Source organism: Panicum virgatum, chromosome 2N, assembly GCF_016808335.1.
Source record: "Panicum virgatum strain AP13 chromosome 2N, P.virgatum_v5, whole genome shotgun sequence".
Lineage (NCBI taxonomy): Eukaryota > Viridiplantae > Streptophyta > Magnoliopsida > Poales > Poaceae > Panicum > Panicum virgatum.
In genome coordinates this window covers 58,753,341-58,775,485 of record NC_053146.1, presented here as the reverse complement: position 1 = coordinate 58,775,485, position 22,145 = coordinate 58,753,341, and the positions used below count along the sequence as shown (strand labels likewise).

Genomic DNA, 22,145 nt, shown 5'->3' with positions numbered 1-22,145 from the left:
TATGACATAGAACTAAAAGCTAAGTACTTCCTCCATTTCAAAATGTATATCGTTTTGACTTTTCTACATTCATAGTGTTTGCTATACACTTAGATATAACATATATATGATACATAGCAAAATATAAAGTCAAATCGATCTACATTTTGGAACGGAGGGAATATATCTTTATTTGCCATTGCTTGGTGGAGAGATCGAGGATATAACCATGTGTGTGCTAGTAATAGGACTACACAAATGATAGTCTTAGATTAATAGAACATATACAATAAAAGTGCTTAAACATTATGTTTAGATATGAAATTTTTTATCACTTCATTTGCATGAAGTACTTACAAAAACATGAATGCTTTGGGCAGCTGATGTGCTTTAAGCACGAGGGCGTGCTTGAAATAAGGAAGCATCAATATCAATAATCGGTACTCATCGGTCTTGTAATGTCATAGAGAAAAAGTATTTTAACCCTCTATCAAATGGTAGCGCTAAAACAACTTATATCCGCTTATGTGTATGTATTGTGTGCATCCTTAGCATGACTGATCCGAACTATATTGAAACTTTGAAGATATTACACGTTGAATCCTCCCTAACTGCAGTAAATATGAAATCCTAGAATCTAAATCATTATGAAATTATGTAGAATCCAAGACAATGTCATGCAAAATTGACCATAAATCCAAGTTGGAGAATAAGGGAGACAAGAGCACCTTCTTCCAGGAAAAAAGATAAAATTATATTTCAAATGCATCAACAAATTAACATGGTAGAAAATTAAAACAGCCAATGATAGCAACTACTAGAAGGATGGAAACATAGCAATTAACACCTATAGATAGTGACCAGCAAGAGGCTATAACAACAATTATGCAATTTTGTTGACGTGTAGTAGCAACGTACAGTGACCAACATCAACTATTTAAGTGGAAATTTATTTAATGTTATATTATAATATAAACTTATGGAGTGCACAACCTAAGTTATTAACTACTTACACTCATATACACGTCTTGGAAAAGTTGCTCACGTTTTAATCTTTTTCGAGGGAACTCACATCTTTAATCTAGCTCTAGCATTATAGTTTTTTGTTGAGCTATTTTTTATTCCCTTTCAAAGTTCAATTCATATTTTGTGGTAGATAAAAAGGCTAAGAAGATTATAGATGGATAAAGATAAGAGGTTGTGATCATAGATAATGTCATATGTGTATTGAGGAACTAAATATAAGGAAGATGTGTGTTGTTTTAGAAATGCAAGATCGAAGATAAGATATACATATGCATGTAAAGATGAAATCATACATTTTTTTAAAATATGATGAATATTAATTACATTATGTTGCCTCTTGATGCTTATCAATTTTTAACCGTCCGATCGAGCCTTGTGAGCCATCCATTCCCCCCCATCATTATAAAAAAGTTGATAAATTTATAGTTGCAAAAACTTCTAATTTCACGTAAATATCTCATGTTTGAAACAACATAGCCAGAGTTATGTGCCTTGTATTGACTATGATGAAACAATGAAATTATATATTAAACTTTGTATTCGCATAACAAAAGTTCGTGGGACTCCGACCCTCTTGAGCCAAGTCGTCTACCCTAGTCTGCTAGTACGACGATACATATAGACGTGATTGCATTGGTAGGATCGCTAACGCCCTATACATGCTTGTGGAATACAACCTAATTTTGTTTAGATACAGAGCTATCCGTTATCCGATGATCTTAGAGCATCTCCAACAGATTACTCATACCTCATACTCTAAATATTCTCTCTCGATCATTCATAGCTACTTTAGTTTTTTTAGATAATGGTTGATGCAGCAGATTACCAAAATTCAATCACCAAGGATAGGATAGAGAGAAAATCACCTTCAATTAGGTGAGAGAGAGGTGTGTTTTGGTGATTACAAAAACTTATAGGTAATGGGAATCGGATTGGTAATCTGCTGGAGCATCTCCATCATCAAAACATCAATTTTTTGGTATTGGGGAGAGGGATGAGTAATTTGTTGGAGATGCTCTTAAGATGGACGCGATTTAGGGCGTGTTATTTCGCAAAATTTTTTGGGTTCGGCTACTATAGCATTTTTGTTTTTATTTAGTAATTAGTGCCTAATCATGAACTAATTAGGCTCAAAAGATTCATCTCATCATTTACAGCTAAACTGTACAATTAATTATTTTTTAAATTTACATTTAATACTCCATACACGTGACCAAAAATTTGATATAATTGGAAATCTTGAAAATGTTTGAGAACTAAACATGGTCTTAGGTCCGAGTGTATTTGTAAGTTTTTTTTTTATACACGTATGGCGTGAGTGAGCCGTGCATATAACAGCTGTCTTTGCGTCCCCACAGCTCCGAACTCCATTCTCCATTTCAGAGCAGGTCCCCACCTGTCACGCGCGCGGCGCATCCTTAGGGACGGGTGGACTCCGCAGCAAAGGTCCACGCGGGGCCAGGGACAGCGCGATGGTGGCTCGACGGTTCGTGGTCCGGCAGGGGCCCGCCGCCGGTGTCTCCGGCGAGGGGGAGGCGGAGGAGCACGAGGTGGAGTACGACACGGACCATGGCATCGACGTCCTCCGCTTCCAGATCTTCTCGCTCACCTCCGTCCCGCCCGACCTTCAGAAGGTTCGCCCTCGTTCCCCCGAATCCCAATTCCCTCCTCCACCAACCGCGCGGACCGCGATCCGGCCGCCGCTGCCCCGTTCTCTTCTATGTTCTGACGCGGTGCACACCTGCAGATCGTGGTGGAGGCGGATGGGTCCGTGGTGGACGACGGCACCGACCTGGAGTCCCTCTCCGAGCGCCTGCGCGTCGTGGCCATCGGCGAGGATGAGGGGGAGGATGCGGTGGCTGCGGAGGCGGCCAGGGCGCAGGAGAAGTCCGACGAGGAGCTCGCGAGGATGCTTCAGGTGCGTCATCGTTAGTACCCCTGATAGCTGCTTTGGTTTGGTTTTGGACTTTTGGTGGCTTCATTGCAACACGCATTGTACAGCGATGTCGGCAGTTGGTGGCAGGTTCACTTTTGTTAGATGATTGGTCGGAGTTTGGAGGACGTGTCTTGGAATAGTGTGTGTTTCAACTAGAAACGACATGCAATTGCCTTGCACTCTGGTTTGGATGACACAACTATTAATGTAGGTCACTCTAATCATGGTTTGTAGTTGCGACACTTGGTGCTTTTGTTCGACCAGGGAGTGAGGTGTTTTTAAGTCATTAAACACAAATATATTCTGTGATACATGGACATTTCACTTCACTCCATCACTGCTTGGGTAGTTCTTCAACTTTTGTGCTTTTTAGCTGGGTGTGTTTCAACTAGACGCAACATGTAATTCTGTTGCACTCTGGTTTGGATATAGATAATTTGCATCTACAATTGGTTCACATGTTTAAACTCCATAGATATATTTGGTTGCTGGTTTAAGCACAATTTTTTCCAGGGGAAAAGAAAGGAATAACCCCAAATAGCTATTGTCATTGCCAGCAGAACTATGCTTACTTCTTGGAATTTTTCTAGGCGGAAGAAGAGGCACTTCTCCTACAACAGTACAGTGTTCGAAATGATGGTGAAGAGGTTTTTAGACAGAGAATTGAGCCTTACATGAACCAGGTTCTGATGGTATGGAATTAGAATGCATTTCATTTACGAAGTGTTGCCTTGTGTTATGGGTTTTCTATATCTGGTGTTTGAATATATATTTGGATGCAGTATGAAGATCCAGTGCGACAAGAAGCAGCACGGAAGACGGTTCCAATACATGAGCTTGAGGAGAAGGCATTAGTTTCACTGGCCAAGGTTCTCCCTCCCACCCTCCCTCTAAACTTGACTATGGTCTTTTTTTTCTTCTAAATTACTAGTAAAGTTTCCTTTGGTACAAGTTTGACTCCAAGGAAAACTGAATTTTATGATTCTCTTATTGATTTTACCACTATGGCTTTATCTAATTTTTTTTTGACAAAAGTATGGATTACAAATTGCTATGCTTCGAAAGATTCTTATGAAAGATTCTTTTAGTAGGAAGGGAATTTCCATCCTTCGAAAGCTGAAGAGAATCACGCCTTTCTGCTGCAATTGCTTTTCTGGTTTAAGCAATCATTCAGGTCACTGCAACACTTTCATGTCTTTTTTCTCAGTCATTACTTTGCAAATGTTTGAGCATTTGTGCGTGTCTAATATCACCCATATTTCCGTAAATCTATACTGCTGTCCATATTTTGAGGAATAAGTCCATTTTGCATTCCTCGCTCACATCCCTTAGCTATCAAAACCAATGCAAATAACTGCCTGGGTCAATCACCCTGCTTTATGTGGTATCTCAGTTTGAAAAGATGTTCAGTCATCTGTGGTAATTTGGAAAATAGAAAAAGTTTGCCCATTCCCTTTCCACCCATCCTTTTCTTTTGCGTGTGCAACCACGCTTTTCAGCCAGCGAAGTTGTTTTTACCCATGTTTCGATTGTGCTCACTGGTCACCTACCGTCCACATCTGCGCCACATGTTTCCTGCGTCTCATTCTCAGCAGGCCAGCATGGCATTGCACCGATCGTTAGCAGCTATTAGACATGCACACCACCCCTCACTGACAAACAGCTCATGCAGACACAGGCCAGATGGCATAGAAATGGTGAGGAGGTTGCCTAAGACAGTTGAGTAGTGGGGGTTGCAACAGTACAGATGCTGAGAAGGGCTTTTCAAATTATTATTGGCATTACTTGAATCAACAATTTTGAATCAGTAGTGTCAATACATGAGTAATCAGCATTACTTACTAGTTTTAGACTAATATTGAATATTTCAATAGCTGAGGGTGGTGGATGGACCTACTTTCATTTATTATGTAAACTAAACATGTGATCATCTACTGTGATTGTGAAATCTCAGTTTTAATCTGTATCTGGAATAATACTGCTACTGTAAACATTAAAAGCCACACCTAGAGAAACAAAGAATATGAGTGACCAATTAGATGCTTAGAACAAATGATTTCTGGTAATACTTACATCGTGTGACATAAAACTGATGACTGACTCTATTCTTTTTGTCAATTTTATCGATTTAAATTATATAATTTGCCATAATAACTTGACCCTGTTACGCTAACCTGTAATGCTTTTTACTAAAAACATTTGCATACGTTTACTATGCTCAATTCGCAGTCTGTATATATGATAGGACAGCCAAAAGTGGTGCTCACATCTTTCGAGTGATGTTTGTTTTTGCAGATGGGTTAACGCAGCACCTTGTGACAGCTGTGGCCGTGAGACCTCCAATGTTGGAATGGGCAACCCACTTCCCTCAGAAATCGAATTTGGTGCTTCGCGTGTTGAGCTATATAGGTAGCTGTCAGTAGAATGTTTTCTATTTGTCTTGCATCTCGTGTAATTAATTTTGGAAGTGTGATCTCATTTCATGACTTACAAATTCATTTCTTGTGAATCATATTGCTACTACCTGAAGCCTAGCTAGCAGTTCCATATTCGATGTTGTTTGTAATAATATTGTCAGATTTACAATCTGAATTGAACCCTAGCAAATGACCTACAAATTCATTTCTATTGAATCATATTGCTACTACCTGAAGCCTAGCTAGCAGTTCCATATTCGATGTTGTTTGTAATAATGTTGTCAGATTTACAATCTGAATTGGAACCCTAGCAACATTGTGAATAAATGCCAAACTAAATCAATTAGTGATACAATAGGTGTTGTGCTTGTGCTGCCTAGTTTCTTACACCTATGCCAATGATAAATCTGATGAATTTAGTGCCCTTTTTTCCTTGTTTTTTGTGTGCCTATTAACTGGGAAAATTTAACTTAAAATACAGGTAGCAGATGTACCATTATACCTCATAATTAAATTGCTGGTCACTTGTATCGATGTTTGGCCGATTTCTTTGCTTCATATGCGTATACTGACATATGCTATCTGTAGGTGTAACCATTGTTTTAGTACCACCCGGTTCCCAAGGTACAACGATCCGCATAAGGTATGAGTAACATGCCCTATGATTCAATTGGGTGTTTACTTTTTAATATATCCCACCAAAAATGAAAAATCGATAATCAAGTTTTATGTTTTTGTTGCTTTGGAAGCTTCTACAAACTAGGAGGGGTCGCTGTGGAGAATGGGCCAATTGCTTCACATTCTACTGTCGAGCTTTTGGATACGAAGCTCGTTTGGTTAGTTCAATAATGCTAATTGAATTCGCTGCAACTAATATGAGAATTTTGGCTACCATGATTTTGGTTGACTTCATTTCTTGTTCATTCCTTTCCCATCCATATTCAAATTTAAAGAACCTGTCTGACCTAATTCAGATTTCTTGCCTAGTCTAGAGTCTAGACATTTTATGGTAAGTTGCTAGGACAACCAAGAGGTTTAATTTTTTTCGAACGTAGTCTGTTAGCATGCAGATGCTCTTATGTGAATATTGTCGAAATAGAGGATGCTTAAGTATTAAACACTCCATATTGTTGGAGTATATTGAGCCCATGTGTATAGAGGCCCACCTAGAGGCCCATGTGTATAGAGGCTCACGTAGAGGCCCATGTATAGGTTCTATATATACCCACCCATCTAGGGTTGGAGGAATAGAAGGAATTATTCTCTCCATCATGGTATCATTAGCCTAGGGTTTTTCTCTTTCTCCTCTCTCTCTTCTCCCCTGCAGCCGCCGCCCCTGTTCTGGGCGCTGCAGCAGCCGCCGCCGGCGCCATGGCCGGCCACCGGCCGCCGGCGCCGCCCCTCCCGGCGCCGTCCCTCTCCTCCCCTTCCTCTTCCCCCCACTTCCCTCCTCCCCTGCTTCCGCGGCCGCATGGCGCCCCGCCCTGACCCCTGAAGCCGCCGCCGCCTCTGCTACCGGCGCGGGGGGGGGGGGGGGGGGGCGAACGCGGGGGGCACCGGATCTGGCGCCGGCGCCGCTGCCTGGGGCTCTCCGGCCTGGCGCGCGCCGGCCGCCGCCCTCCCTGGATCGGGCGCAGGCGCGGCGGGATCCGCCCTCCCTGGGCCGCGCGCGGGCACCGCGGGGCCTGGAGCCGCCGCTGCCACCCCGGCAGTGGCCCTGGCCGCCGTTCTTGGGCAGGACGCGGACGCCGCCGCCGCCGGAGCCCTGGACGCCGCCCTCCTGGCTCCTGGCGTAGGCCCAGGCGCGGGAGCTGCCCCTGGCGGCCCCCCGCAGCAGGCCCTGCCTATGCAGCATGACCTGGACGCCGCCCTTCCCTCTCCAGGCACGGGCCCAGGCGCGGGACCCCCCGACGGTCTCCTGCAGCCGGCCACCACAGCCCACCGCGCCGCCGTCATCGATCCGGCCGTCCTGCGGGCCACGGCGCAGCAGCTGCAGGATCCCGTAGACGCCGCCGCGGCCCACCGCGCCGCTGTCGCCGCGGGCAAGCAGCCCGCCGCCGATGCCGCGCCTGATGCCGCGTGGACCGGGCTCGGGATGTCGCCTGCGGATGTGCCGCTCTCCGCCGCCGCCCTCCGCGGACCACAGGCCGACGCCGCCCTTGCCGCGGCCCTCCTCGCCGCCAAGTCGGAGGCTTCGACGGCCCAGGAGCGGGTCCGCGTGGCTGCCCTCGCCTGGGAGCGCGAGCGCGCCGCAGCCGACGCCTCCGCTCCGGGTCGCCGAGGCGGAGCGTTTCCTCCGCGCCTCCTCCGGCCAGCTGCCCGTCGACCCCGAGCCCGGCGCCTCTTCTTCTCGCCGTGCCCCGCCCGCTGGATCTGGAGCCCGGTACGACCCGACCGACCCCATGGTCGCCCAGCTCCACCTCCAGGCCGCCGGGGTCCATAACATCAGGGCCCTGGTCTCCGTCCTCCTCGACCCCGCGTCCTCCTCCTACGGCTGCTGGCGGGACCAGGTTCTGCCCGCCCTCCGCCGCTACGCCCTCGACGACCCCGTCCTCGTCGACTTGCCGATCGAGGCGCGGGACGTGGCGTGGCTCCGCCTTGACAGCGTTGCCATGTCCTGGATCTTCAGGACCTCGTCAGGGTCCACGGCGGCACCGCGCGGCAGGCCTGGGTGGCGCTCGAGGGCCAGTTCCTCGGTAACGCCGAGTATCGCGCCCTCCAGCTCGACGTCACCTTCCGCACCTTCGAGCAGGGGGACCTATCCGTCGGTGAGTACTGCCGGCGGATGAAGAGCATGGCCGATGCTCTTCACGACCTCGGGGATCCAGTGTCCGATCGGGTCTTGGTGCTCAATGTCCTGCGGGGCCTGAGCAGCACCTACGACCACCTGAAGGGCTGGATCGCCCGTCAGAGGCCCTTCCCCACCTTCCTGCAGGTCCGGGACGATCTCGCCCTCGAGGAGATCACCAGGGGTCTCGCGCCCGGATCGTCCTCGCCAACCCCCTCCGCGCTCGTTGCTGCTCCACCGACCTCCTCCGCTGCTACTGCCACTTCTCTGCTCGGTGCTGCTCCCACCGGGCAGACCGGAGGAGGGGGGGGGGGCGTGGACGTCGCCGGCGAGGGGGACGTGGTGGTGGTGGCAGCACTGGTGGCCCTGCTTCTGGGAGCACCGGTACCGGTGGGGGCCGTCGGGGCGCGCCGACACCGGCTCCCGCTACTGCCCCTGCCGCTGGAGGTACGCCCTGGCCATCCTTCAGCAACCCATGGTCTTGGCGCATCTCGATGTGGCCGTTCCAGGGTCCGGGAGGGGGGGGCGTCCTCAGCTCCAGCCGGCGGCCATGTTCACTGGCGCTGCTCCACTCTTCGCGCCGTCCTGGACCCCGCCCGCACAGCCCAGCCAGCAGCCGACCTGGCCTGGGGGGTGGGACTATGCCGCTCTGGCGCAGTCCTTCAGCACCATGGGACTGACGCCGTCGACCAGCACCGAGTGGATCGCCGACTCGGGTGCCTCGTTCCACACCACTCCCGATGCTGGTATCCTATCTTCTGTCCGACCCCCACACCCCTCTTGTCCTTCTTCTATCATGGTTGGTGATGGGTCATGCCTTCCTGTCACCGCCGTGGATTCTGCTCCTCGTCTTCCTAATGTTCTTGTTGCTCCTCAAATGGTTCACAACCTTCTCTCTATTCGCCAGTTTACTGCTGACAACTCTTGTTCTATCGAATTTGACTCCTCTGGTCTTACTGTGAAGGATTCGGCTTCCCGGCGTCCGCTCCTCCGATGTGACAGCCCGGGGCCCCTTTACACTCTTCGGCTTCCTGCTTCCGCTGCCTCACCTTCGGCTTCTTCGTCTTCTGCTTTTGCCGTGACGCCTTCTTTCACCACCTGGCACCGCCGGCTTGGTCACCCCGGCCGCGACGTTTTGGCTCAGCTCCGCCGTAGTACCGATGTTCCATGTACTAGGGCTACTGCTGAGCACCTCTGTCATGCGTGCCAGTTAGGTCGTCATGTTAGACTTCTGTCTTCTTTTTCTTCTTCGCATGCTGCGCATGCTTTTGATCTCATTCACTGTGACCTGTGGACATCTCATGTACTCAGCATTTCTGGCTATAGATATTATCTGGTCGTTGTTGATGATTTTTCTCATTACTCTTGGACTTTCCCTTTGCGCGACTAGTCTGAGACCTTCCCCACCCTCCTCCACTTCTTTGCCTGGGTGTCCACTCAGTTCGGCCTCACCGTTAAGGCCGTCCAGTGTGACAACGGGCGGGAGTTTGATAACTCTACCTCCCGGTCTTTCTTCCTGTCTCGGGGTGTTCAGCTGCGTATGTCTTGTCCGTATACCTCTCCTCAGAACGGTAAGGCTGAGCGGAAATTCGCACGACGAACGACGTCGTGCGCACCCTTCTGATCTAGGCTTCTCTCCCCCCGCGCTTCTAGGCTGAGAGCCTCCACACCACCACCTACCTGCTCAACCGCCTTCCGTCCACTGCTTCTCCTGCTCCCACACCACACCACGCTTTTTTCGGTACCCCTCCTCGCTACGACCACCTTCGGGTCTTCGGGTGTGCGTGTTACCCTAACACGTCCGCCACCGCTTCTCACAAGCTGGCGCCCCGCTCGACTCGTTGTGTGTTCCTTGGGTACTCCTCTGACCACAAGGGGTACCGATGCTTTGACCTCACCTCTCGACGCGTTCTGATCTCCCGACACGTCGTCTTCGACGAGTCGGATTTCCCCTACTCCACCTCCTCCACACCTTCTTCTGATCCCGAGCTGGTGTCTCTGTTTCGACTGACCCGGTGGTTCAGCCACCGTTACCTGTCTGTCCCTTTCCTGCAGGTTTTCCCGGCGCACCGGCACCGCTTCCGGTGATCCCTGCTGCGCCGAGCGCGGCCCCGGTGCCCGCGGTCGCGCCACGCGCGGCCCCCGGACCTCCGGTCGTGCCGCGCACGGACCCGGTGTCTCCCGCTGCGCCACGCGCGGCCCCGGTGCCTTCCCCTGCACCTGAGCGGTACGCTCAGCCGGTGCAGGTGTACCGGCGTCGCTCGGCGCCGAACCCGGCGCCACAGCGGTACGCTGAGCCGGTGCAGGTGTACCGGCGCCGTTCGGCGTCGACACCGGCGCCGCCTCCTGCTCTGGCGGCTCCTGCGACGCCGACACCGGAGCCGTCGCCGCCGCCGCCTCCTCCGGCTCCCTCTCGAGCCGAGCTGGAGGTGTACTACCCGCCGGTCATCCATCGGGATCCTCGGCATATCCATCCCATGGTGACTCGGCGGATGGCGTCCCAGGCTGCGACTCTCTCCGCTACAGAGGGAGAGCCGCGGGTCTCTCCGGTACCTTCCTCTGTCCGCGACGCTTTGGCGGATCCTCACTGGCGTCGCGCGATGGAAGAGGAGTACGCGGCTCTTCTTGCCAACCAGACGTGGGACCTCGTGCCGCGTCCGTCTGGTTGCAATGTGGTGACTGGCAAGTGGATCTGGACGCATAAGCGTCGGGCTGACGGCACACTGGAGCGATACAAGGCTCGCTGGGTTCTACAGGGGTTCACTCAGCGGCCTGGTGTGGACTATGATGAGACCTTCAGCCCGGTCGTGAAGCCCGCTACGGTGCGCACGGTACTCTCGCTTGCGCTCTCGCGCACTTGGCCTGTGCACCAGCTGGAAGTGAAGAATGCGTTTCTTCACGGCACCTTGTCAGAGACTGTTTACTGCACTCAGTCTGCGGGATTTGTGGACTCGAGTCGTCCGGATATGGTCTGCCAGCTCAACAAGTCTCTCTATGGGCTGAAGCAGGCTCCTCGGGCTTGGTACTCTCGGTTCGCCACGTTCATGATGACACTGGGGTTCACCGAGGCCATGTCTGACACGTCTCTCTTCGTCTACCGCCGTGGGGATGAGACTGCCTATCTGCTGCTATATGTCGACGACATTATGCTTACAGCTTCCAGTCAGCAGTTGCTTCAGAGTGTCATCTCCTCTCTGCAGCAGGAGTTCGCTATGAAGGATCTCGGTCAGCTCCACCACTTCTTGGGCGTCACTGTTGAGCCTCGCCCGTCTGGTCTTCTACTTCACCAGCGGCAGTACACCCTCGATATTCTGGAGCGGGCTGGGACGACTGATTGCAAGCCCTGCTCCACTCCAGTCGACACTCAGGCGAAGCTGTCTGCTGATCTGGGTGATCCGGTGGATGATCCTACTGCCTACCGGAGTCTGGCCGGCGCTTTGCAGTGCCTCACCTTCACCAGGCCGGATCTCACCTACGCTGTTCAGCAGGTCTGTCTCCATATGCATGATCCCCGGGAGTCACACCTTGCTGCGCTGAAGCGTCTCCTTCGGTACGTCCGTGGCACTGTGGACCTCGGCCTGGTACTTCACCGCTCGTCCTCTGCTGAGCTGGTTGTCTACACCGACGCCGACTGGGCTGGCTGCCCGGACACTCGCCGCTCCACTTCCGGCTACGCCGTCTTCCTGGGCGGCAACCTGGTCTCCTGGTCGTCCAAGCGGCAGCCGGTTGTCTCCCGCTCTAGTGCCGAGGCGGAGTACCGGGCTGTCGCTAACGGCGTGGCGGAGGCGTCCTGGCTACGACAGCTCTTGGCGGAGCTCCACAACCCGTTCGCCAAGAGCACGCTCGTCTATAGCGACAACGTCAGCGCCGTGTATCTCTCCACCAACCCCGTCCAGTATCAGCGGACAAAGCACGTGGAGATCGACCTACACTTTGTGCGCGACAGAGTCGCCATCGGCGATGTTCGGGTACTCCATGTCCCGACTACCTCCCAGTTTGCTGACATCTTCACCAAGGGGCTGCCCTCGTGGACCTTCTCGGAGTTTCGATCCAGCCTCAATGTAGCCGGTGGCTAGTTGTGGCTGCGGGGGGTATTAGCCCTTTTGTGCACTACTTGTACTCTCATCTAGTCCAGTCTTGAACACCGCTGCGTCGGTTGTTCAGACTGCGGGGGGTGTTAGCTTTCTTGTTGTCCAGTCTTGAACACCGCTGCGCCGGTAGTTCAGACTGCGGCGGGGGGGGGGTGTTGGAGTATATTGAGCCCATGTGTATAGAGGCTCACCTAGAGGCCCATGTATAGGTTCTATATATACCCACCCATCTAGGGTTGGAGGAATAGAAGGAATTATTCTCTCCATCACATATGACTTGAGTGATTTGTGTATTCCGATGAAGGGGTTCCAGGTTCTGTTCTTGCTATTCCTGTGTCCCTATCATATGGTGTTCATAATTGTGGCTTGTGGGGAACTCCCTCACAGGTTTGAATCCAAAAAGAGAATGCTGCCCCCAAAGCAGTTCAGTTATTTTCTCTAATTGAACTTTGTAGTCTATATTGTGGCTGGTCACTTGTTAGTAGGCCCAAATTTATGCGGTTAACTGGTTATTAAAATACACGAAGATGAAGCAATGCGTTTTTCCTCCTAGTACAATAGATTGATCTGCCTTGCCAATTTATAATTTACAGACCCTGGATTTCACTGATCATGTGTGGACGGAATGTTTTTCAAACTTGTACGGGAGGTCAGTCAAACATTCCCACTGCTTCTAAGTTTGAATTTGGTATTTTCGTACCCTTATTCTTGACGCTATTGTTCTTAAATGTCTAGATGGATGCACCTAGATCCGTGTGAAGGAGTCTATGATAATCCCCTACTGTATGAGAAAGGGTAAAGATTTGTTCCTACCAACTGGTTTGTGCATATTGCATTGCCCTACCTGATGTTTTTGCAAATTCTGTGCATTTGTTCTTGCTGTATGGCATTTTCTTGTAGGTGGAACAAGAAGTTAGATTATATTATTGCGATTTCGAAAGATGGAGTACATGATGTTACAAAACGCTACACCAGAAAATGGCATGAGGTAGGAATTTTTTGCTGGTTATGACCTGTGTTCAGCATGGTTGGCTGCCTCTTGTTTTTAACTGGGTTACCATTATTTTTAGGTTAAAGTGGTTTGACTTATGTGTCGCATATCTGCCCCTGCAGGTTCTCTCTAGGCGAACAATTACCTCAGAAGAAACCATTTCAGCTGTTCTATCATCCATGACAAGAAAGTATCGCACTGGATTGTCAGCTGGTGCTCTCTCAGTCATAGAAAACCGTGACAAGGAAGAGTCTGAGGAACTTAGCAAAGCTGCTTATCTTGAAGTTGAAACAACTTTATCCTTACCTGGAAGGCTAAGTGGTTCTGTGGAATGGAGAAAAGCAAGGTCAGAGTTGGGCCAAGCAGATTCACTTAGTTGTTCATCGTGCCCTGTTCGGAAATGTGTTGATGCTCATGTTTCAAATATATATGATGCTCTGTCTGCTCTTCTTTCGCATTTTTGTGATAGAAAGGTCCCTAAAGAAAGAATTATTGAAGTTTTTCATGCTTTGAAGACGTTGATGCTAAATCTTAAAGATGCTAACTTTAATTGTAGAAGAGCTACATTAGACAAGAAAACACAGCAGCTATTTGAGGAGATATGTTCTTTCATTGAAAGACTATTTGCTGCTGTTTCACTGAAAGCAGAATTGGGTACTGATGGGCACCAATCTGTGACTGTGGTTGAAAATCCAATAAACTCATCCTTAGCATTACCAGTAGCGTTGGATGCAGTTGACGAGATATTGAGTAATTATAAGAATAATATATTTTGCACAGAAGGTAACCAATTCCCAAGAGGGAACAGACTAAGCTCAGGTTCAGTCCTTGCAAGCAGGGAACAGCTCCCGATCGGAATTGTATGTGACGGCGAACTTGTGAACTTTTAGTACCCATTCATCAAGGTTTGCCATACATAAGTGTGTTTGAAATTGTTTCAGGCAACAGCAGCATTTGATGGTATTCATTCATCAAAATGGGAAGAGCCTGATGGAGCTAAAGGTAATCTGGTTGCACTGTATACTAAGAGATCTCGTACTACTACCATGTTTTATTCATAGTTTATTTTGTTCAATCAAAGCTACCCAGATTGACACCCCTAGTGCAGCCATCCCTTTTTCTTAAGTTCTCTTCTGCACTACTGAATCAACTGCCATGCACTCATTGATTAATTGGATATAATTTAACCCCGAGTATTTTTTTAATTTATATAAACATAGGTAATACTGCTGTAAACTTGATTCTATCTGAATTTTTGAGCTCTGAATCGATAGTTTCACATTTTTTTGTACGATTCCAATTTGGTTGAATAACAACAATACTGGTGTGGGCACACATGGTTCAGTGCATAGGTTGATTCCTTTTTAATAGTAACTATGAAGAAGTTTGCAGTTTGCCTAACATTTTCTTTTACTTCCTATTGTCTCGCTGATGGTTAATCCATTTTTCATTTGCTAGATTAGAACTTTTCTCAAACACTCAATAGATTTGAAATTGAATTTTGAGGTTCCGTTGGGAACTTAATTGAGTTAGTATTTATTTTTCAATTGTTGTAGAAGTTATTGTTGGTATGTCTTAATTCAAAGATTTGAGATGGTAGACCTTTTCTGCTCCCTGGAGCATATCTGCATTTGGCATCCATCTCGAAGTTTTCACACCTGATGCTATGTGATGGACTATGGATAAAAGCCCCCACCCCTCCCACTATAACACCTGGGTTTTATGGTCGGCTTGGCTAGGTGGGGCGCGCTAACATGGTACCAGAGCCGAGGTCCCGGGTTCGAACCCACCCGGCCACGCATTTCCGCTGCGCGATTTCCCCTGCGCCTCTCGTGTGCTGAGACCTGCTGCGGGCTACGCCGGGCACTAGAACCTGCTGCGGGCTACGCCGGGCTCGCACGCCGTAGGGGGAATGATGGACTATGGATAAAAGCCCCCACCCCTCCCACTATAACACCTGGGTTTTATGGTCGGGTTGGCTAGGTGGGGCGCGCTAACACTATGTGTCAACTTTTTCAGTAATGTCTGGTCAATTGTGTTCTGCTGGTGTTTTCAGATCTTTCATCTTGTGGCAAAGATGCTATTTAAAGAGTTTCACGTACAGGCAAATGTAGAATATTAGTTATAGGCTAATAAAAGAATTTTGCAGGTTGTTGGCTGATTTATAAAATGCCCGATGGCCAAACTTGTGAGTTGGACTCATATGATTTGATGTCAGCTAATGATGCTCCAGAGAGGGATCCAATGCACTGGTAAAGTAACTACACTATCCGCAATGTTGCACTTCTTTCTTGCATCTAGCAGAATTCAGCATATATTAATTCATATTGTACTGATATCATCCAGTATCTTGTGTCTGTTAGATAATTACTCATGCTCTAGCTTGTCTAGGTTCTACGCTGGTAGGGGCTCTTGCTTCTGCTCAGTCAAGGCTGCCTCTTCAATGTTGGGCGGCAAACACTATTATGTATAGTAGCAGCTGCAGTTGGCAGCATGGTAGCAGTAGTGACTAGTAGTAGCTAGTAGTGGTAGAGGCTGCATAACACTATAGCGTCTTACCTTGTAAATGCTCACATTGACTACTTGTGTCTATAAAAGGAGAGAGCAACTGCATCTCACAGATTAAGCAGCTCCACTTCGTGTGCTCTTCCTGAGTCCTTCTTCCTCTCACCTTCTTCCTCCACCTGCAAGCAAGAAGGTGTTGTGTGTGTGTGTGAGGGAATGCCAACAAGTGTTATTCAGAGCTTGAGTGTTCGAGCTTGGTGGCCATGGCTTCCCTGGATCGTGAGCATGGGCGCGGGCGTTCTTAGGAGCGTGGCCGTGGGCGCCAGACGACGTACGTCGTGAAGAAGACGGTGCGGGACGTCGGCGGCGCACAGTACCCCATGTTCACTCGCACGAACTACGCCGAGTGGGTGGTGCTGATGAAGGTGATGCTCAAGGCGAGGCGCCTGTGGGCAGCGGTGACCGTGGGCACCGCCGACAAAGAAGATGACCAGTCGGTCATGGATGCCATCCTCAAGTCCGTGCCGACAGAGTACATCGTCCCGCTCGGCGCCAAGGACTCCGCCAAGGAAGCGTGGGAGAACCTGGAGACGATGCGGCTCGGCGGCGACCGCGTGCGCAAGGCGAAGGCGCAGCAGCTCCGGCGGGAGTACGAGGCTATCGCGTTCCGCGATGGCGAGGCCATCGAGGCCATCGAGGACTTCGCGCTGCGGCTCACATCTCTGGTGAGCCAGCTAGCGCAGGTCAGCGTCGACATCGGCGAAGAGGAAGCGGTGGCGAAGTATCTCCGCGTCGTGCCGCCGCGATTCGCGCAGATTGCGCTCTCGATCGAGACGCTGCTCGACATGAGCACGCTCTCGATCGAGGAAGTCACCGGGCGGCTCAAGGCGGTCGAGGACCGCGCGGAGGCCCCCGCCCGGACGACCGCCGGCGGCCAGCTACTGCTCACGGAGGAGCAGTGGGCTGCGCGCCTGTGCGAGAGGAAGCAGGGGGAGGGCTCCTCTGTTTCGCGCAGCGACGGAGGCGGCGCGCGCGGCAGGCGGCGCGGCAAGCCACAGCGGAAGGCGCCGGCAAGGACGGCGGAGATCGTGCCGCCGACAAGGATCGTTGCCGCAATTGCGGCGAGATCGGGCACTGGGCCCGCGACTGCAAGGAGTCGCGGCGCCAGGAGCGGGCGCACCTCGCCCAAGATGACGAGGAAGAGCCTGCGCTGCTCATGGCGCGGGTCTGCGCCATCAACACCGAGGCAGAGGACCGTGGCGGGCGCGTCGAGCTCGACGAGCCGCGCGCGCGGGTCAACCTCGGCCGAGCAGAGGAGGAGGCAGAGGAGCTGTGGTACCTCGACACCGGCGCGAGCAACCACATGACCGGAAACCGCGCGGCCTTCTCCGAGCTCGACACCGGAGTCGTCGGCACCGTGAAGTTCGGGGACAACTCCGGCGTCGACATCCAGGGGCGCGGCACGGTCGTGTTCCAGTGCAAAAATGGCGAGCACAAGGCGCTGACGAATGTGTACTACATCCCCAAGCTCCGGAGCAACATCATCAGCATCGGCTAGCTCGACGAGCGAGGCTGCCAGGTGCTGATCGACGGCGGCGTGCTCCGGATCAGGGACCGTGAGCGGAAGCTGCTCGCCAAGGTTGAGCGCAGCAGGAATCGCCTCTACACCTTGGCGCTGCGCATTGCGCGCCCGGTGTGCTTGGCGGCAAGGTGCGACGATGCGGCGTGGCGCTGGCACGCGCGCTTCGGCCATTTGAGCTTCGATGCTCTGGCCAGGATGGCGCGGCAAGGCATGGTGCGAGGGCTGCCACTGATCGAGCATCCGGCGAGCTGTGCGACAGCTGCCTTGCCGGGAAGCAGAGGAGGCTGCCGTTCCCCAAGAAGGCGAGCTACCGCGCTGGCGACACCCTCGAGCTCGTCCACGGCGACCTCTGCGGGCCAATCACGCCGCCAACGCATGGCGGACGGCGCTATTTCCTGCTCCTGGTGGACGACTGCAGCCACTACATGTGGCTGCACCTGCTGTTGAGCAAGGACGAGGCGCCAGCGATGATCAAGGAGTTCCAGGCGCAGGTGGAGACGGAGACGGGGAAGAAGCTATGCGTGCTGCGGACGGATCGCGGCGGCGAGTTCACCTCGGTTGAGTTCGGCCTCTACTGCGCGGGACAGGGCGTTGAACACCACCTCACGGCGTCGTCCTCGCCGCAGCAGAACGGCGTCGTCGAGAGGAGGAATCAGATGGTGGTCGGCATGGCTAGGAGCATGCTGAAGGCCAAGAAGATGCCGCCGGCGTTCTGGGGCGAGGCGGTGAGCACGGTGGTTTTCATCCTGAACCGCGCGCCCACCAAGAGCTTGGAGGGCACGACGCCATTCGAGGCCTAGCACAGGAGGAAGCTGGACGTGTCCTTCCTCAGGACATTCGGCTGCGTCGGGCACGTGAAGAAGACGAAGCCCAACCTCGCCAAGCTGGAAGACAGGAGCACTCCCATGGTGTTCCTAGGGTACGAGCGCGGGAGAAAGGCTTATCGGCTCTACGACCCGGCCAGCAGCAAGGTGGTCGTGTCCCGCGACGTCGTCTTTGACGAGGCGGCGTGCTGGGGCTGGGAGTCCGGCGATGGGGAAGCGACGCCAGGAGGCCTGAGCAGCTCCTTCACCGTCGAGTACATGGCGTACTCCGGTGCGGGGGAGCTGGCTCACAGCGAGGCGGAAGGGACACCCTCGAGCGAGGCGGAAGGGACACCCTCGAGTGCGACACAGGGGGCACCCTCGAGCGAGTCGCAGGGGACACCCTCGAGAGCGGCACAGGGGGCACCCTCGAGCGAGGCGCAGGGGGCACCCTCGAGAGCGGGGCTGGGGACTCCGATCTCCGCCGCAACTAGCACCGTTTCGTCGATTTGCTTCGTCACGCCTCCGCCGAGCGCCTCCCCGAACATCGACGCCGATTACTCCGGCGAGCCACTCCGATTCCGTCTGGTGGATGACATCGTTGGCATGGGGAGTCCGCCCGGGCAGGCGGCCCATGTGCTGGACGACCTCGAGCTGCATCTGGGCAGCGCAGAGGAGCCACCAAACTTCGCCGCAGCAGAACAGGAGCACGCTGGCGGGCGGCGATGCTAGAGGAGATGGCGGCGGTGGAGGAGAACCGCATGTGGGAGCTGGTGGATCCGCCGGTCGGTTGCCGGCCAATTGGGCTCAAGTGGGTGTTCAAGGTGAAGCGGAACGAACGCGGCGAGGTGGTGCGGCACAAGGCGCGACTCGTCGCCAAGGGATTCGTGCAGCGCGAGGGCATCGACTTCGAGGAAGTCTTTGCGTCGGTGGCGCGCATGGAGTCCGTGCGCTTGCTGTTGGCGCTGGCGGCGGTGAGGTGCTGGAAGGTCCATCACCTGGACGTGAAATTGGCATTCCTCAACGGAGAGCTCGCCGAGGAGGTGTACGTGCAGCGGCCGCCGGGATTTGTCATCACCGGCGAGTGCAGGGCGTGCCAGACGCCCATGGAGGAGAAGGTGAAGCTGTCAAAGGACAGCACTGCCCTCTTGGTGAACGCCACGAGCTACCGGAGCATCGTCGGCGCACTGCGTTACCTTACGCACACGCGGCCGGACATTGGGTTCGCCGTGGGCTACGTGAGCCGGTTCATGGCGGAGCCGCGGGAGGATCACCTCGCCGCGGTCAAGCATCTGCTCCGCTATGTGGCAGGGACGCGCGGCTACGGGCTCGTCTACCCAAGGAGGAGCAGAGGAGAGCTGGAGCTGATTGGGTTCAGCGACAGCGACATGGCGGGCGACGTTGATGGACGAAAGAGCACGACTGGTGTGCTCTTCTTCCTTGGAGCGTGCCCGATCTCCTGGCAATCGATGAAACAGAAGGTCGTTGCGCTGAGCACTTGCGAGACAGAGTACATTGCGGCGGCGACGACATGTTGCCAGGGAGTTTGGCTGGGGCGGCTGCTGGCAGAGCTCACCGGAGAAGAAGCTCGTGCACCCGTCCTGATGGTGGACAACCAGTCCGTCATCGCCTTAGCAAAGAACCCCGTCCACCACGACCGGAGCAAGCACATCGACACCAAGTATCACTTCATCCGTGATTGCGTCGACGGTGGACAGATGAAGCTCTAGTATGTCGAGACAGCTCGACAGCTCGGGGACATCCTCACCAAGCCACTTGGGCGCGTTTGACTTACAGAGTTGAGGACCAAGATTGGAGTTGAGGAGATCAAGCAAGAGCAGTGCAATTAGGGGAAGAATTGTTAGATAATTACCCATGCTCTAGCTTGTCTAGGTTCTACGCTGGTAGAGGCTCTTGCTTCTGCTCAGTCAAGACTGCCTCTTCAATGTTGGGCGGCAAACACTATTGTGTATAGTAGCAGCTGCAGTTGACAGCATGATAGCAGTAGTGACTAGTAGTAGCAGCAGTAGCTAGTAGTGGTAGAGGCTGCATAACACTATAGTGTCTTATCTTGTAAATGCTCACCTTGACTACTTGTGTCTATAAAAGGAGAGAGCAGCTGCAGCTCACAGATTAAGCAGCTCCACTTCGTGTGCTCTTCCTGAGTCATTCTTCTTCCTCTCATCTTCTTCCTCCACCTGCAAGCAAGAGGGTGTTGTGTGGGGGGGAGTGCCAACAGTGTCAACTTCAAGTGAGATCACTTGCTAGCCTTATTTAATCCTAATCCACGTGGTATTGCGTATACTATTTGTCAAACACATAAAAGTAAATCACAATGTTGTTCCTTCTTTTCATATTAGTAGTGGTTTACTGGGTTGTGGGTTGCATAATGATTCTATGAAGCCACCCATTGTGTCAAACAGAATCCTAGTATAATCCATCTTTAGGCTAGAAAAAAATAGCTTATGAGATAAAGAATTGAACTTGTATGAAAAGCCTCACTTAAATATAAATTCATTTGGTGAGTGGTTGGCCCTTGTTAGCTTACAAATCTCTCGGTTAACATTGTAGCTGTTAGACTCTTTTTTTGTATTGGTTGTAGCTTTTAGTCTCGCTACAATCGGAATATAACCTCTGCTGTAACATTTTCCTTAAATCAAAGACTAGTCCCATAACATTTTCCTTAACTCAATAACTCGTTAAAACTGTAGATAATATAACTTTGCTGACAAGATCATTAGTTTGAGAATTATAGGGAAAACCATGTTTCAAGCTAGAAGTTGTGGGCAACATTTTTTAATCAAAGTTAATGGTCGATGTACCTGCAACTCATAAGCATATGTCACAGGGTTCTTGAAGCGAGCACGGATGGAGGCTCCACCTGGAATACAATTGACACTCGCAGTTCTGAAATATTTGAGACCCGTTTCTTCCGGAAAACATTTACAGTGGATAAGAGATGTAAAGCAAATGCTTTCCGGTAGGTTCTATATTACTGGCTGATGCCACACTCTGAAGTAATTAGTATCTCTCCTGTTTGACTGAACTATTCTTTTTTCCATTGCCAGGTTCAGGTTTCTGTGCGTAAGAGAATCACATTCCACTCCAAGGTTTCAGATAGGATCTATTGATCTCTATGGGAGAACCGTGTGAACTTTCCCGGAATTGTAAAGAGCTGAGCAAGTGGTATTCATAGCTTTCTAGAACTCCTGATTTCTCGAACCTGTGCAGCATGAAGGCGCATCATAAGATTGTGAAGTTTGTTTTTATTCTGGAAGTAGCCTTCCCTTGAATGGTAGAATGATTGAGGATTGATTGAGTAATTACGGACATGAATATACGATAATCTATTCTGGTGTTATTCAATGTACTATCGATTAGCGATGACGTTGAGATACTTTTCATCATGGGGACTACGCATCCTTTTCCAGGCCGCCCGTGATGGATACACTATACATTTTTTTTTACAACAAGAGGCATGAGTCTTTGGAGTATTGGTTCCTCTAACTTATCAGATATACTGCAGTTCAATTTTTTTTACTTATAAGCAGTAGTAAAACTGTGATTATTTTTAGGACAAAGCACTTCGCATCTAGTATCCAAAATGGCGGTGGCTTAGAGAGTTGATACCGTGCGTGTTGCCTGAACGCAAAGTAAGCTAGAACGGGTTAGGAGATTCTGAATGTTGGTTTGACTTCACGTGGTTTTCTTGAGCGAGGATAAACGGAACGGAAAATCCCTTACCTGGTGCAGCAGAGTTACGCCAAACCGTGCGAATCTATCGGAGTTCATTTATGCAAGACACGAGCAGTGAAAAACCGTCGGTGGAGCGTAAAAATGCAACGACATCATCTTTGTTTTTAGACCTATATGTCACACTCACCACAACCTTTTAGTTACTAGGTCAAGAAAGCACATAGTTTTTCGCAGCCGGTCGGTAATTAACGACGAGCAGCTGCTTCGCTTCAAGGCTGTTAAGCTGTCCCAGTTAGTTGGGCTCTGCAAGTTACTGAACTTTGAGACACAA

At 51.2% G+C, this 22,145-nt stretch overlaps 1 protein-coding gene across 2 annotated transcripts; it reads left to right on the top strand.

The window, feature by feature from the left end:
- Window positions 1-2,368: 2,368 nt before the first annotated feature.
- LOC120661393 (peptide-N(4)-(N-acetyl-beta-glucosaminyl)asparagine amidase-like) lies at window positions 2,369-21,612 on the top strand. Of its 2 annotated transcripts, XM_039940245.1 has the most exons (17): window positions 2,369-2,639; window positions 2,753-2,923; window positions 3,532-3,633; window positions 3,724-3,810; window positions 4,033-4,115; window positions 5,237-5,350; window positions 5,947-6,001; window positions 6,108-6,194; window positions 12,831-12,886; window positions 12,973-13,032; window positions 13,138-13,225; window positions 13,351-13,574; window positions 13,785-14,088; window positions 14,170-14,230; window positions 15,378-15,480; window positions 20,967-21,098; window positions 21,187-21,612. In XM_039940245.1, exons 1-17 carry the CDS (start codon window positions 2,478-2,480, stop codon window positions 21,269-21,271), a joined length of 1,974 nt encoding a protein of 657 aa, XP_039796179.1. In that variant the 5' UTR covers window positions 2,369-2,477; the 3' UTR covers window positions 21,272-21,612. The 2 variants fall into 2 exon arrangements, with proteins under 2 accessions (XP_039796179.1, XP_039796178.1); XM_039940244.1 differs by having other exon boundaries at window positions 2,374-2,639; window positions 13,351-14,088.
- Window positions 21,613-22,145: the final 533 nt, after the last annotated feature.

Coding starts and splice junctions, on each gene's coding strand:
- LOC120661393 (XM_039940244.1), top strand. CDS start 2,478: ATGGTGGCTCGACGGTTCGTGGTCCGGCAGGGGCCCGCCGCCGGTGTC. Junction 5,351..5,946: donor TCGCGTGTTGAGCTATATAG/GTAGCTGTCAGT, acceptor TGCTATCTGTAG/GTGTAACCATTGTTTTAGTA. Junction 12,887..12,972: donor TTTTCAAACTTGTACGGGAG/GTCAGTCAAACA, acceptor TTAAATGTCTAG/ATGGATGCACCTAGATCCGT.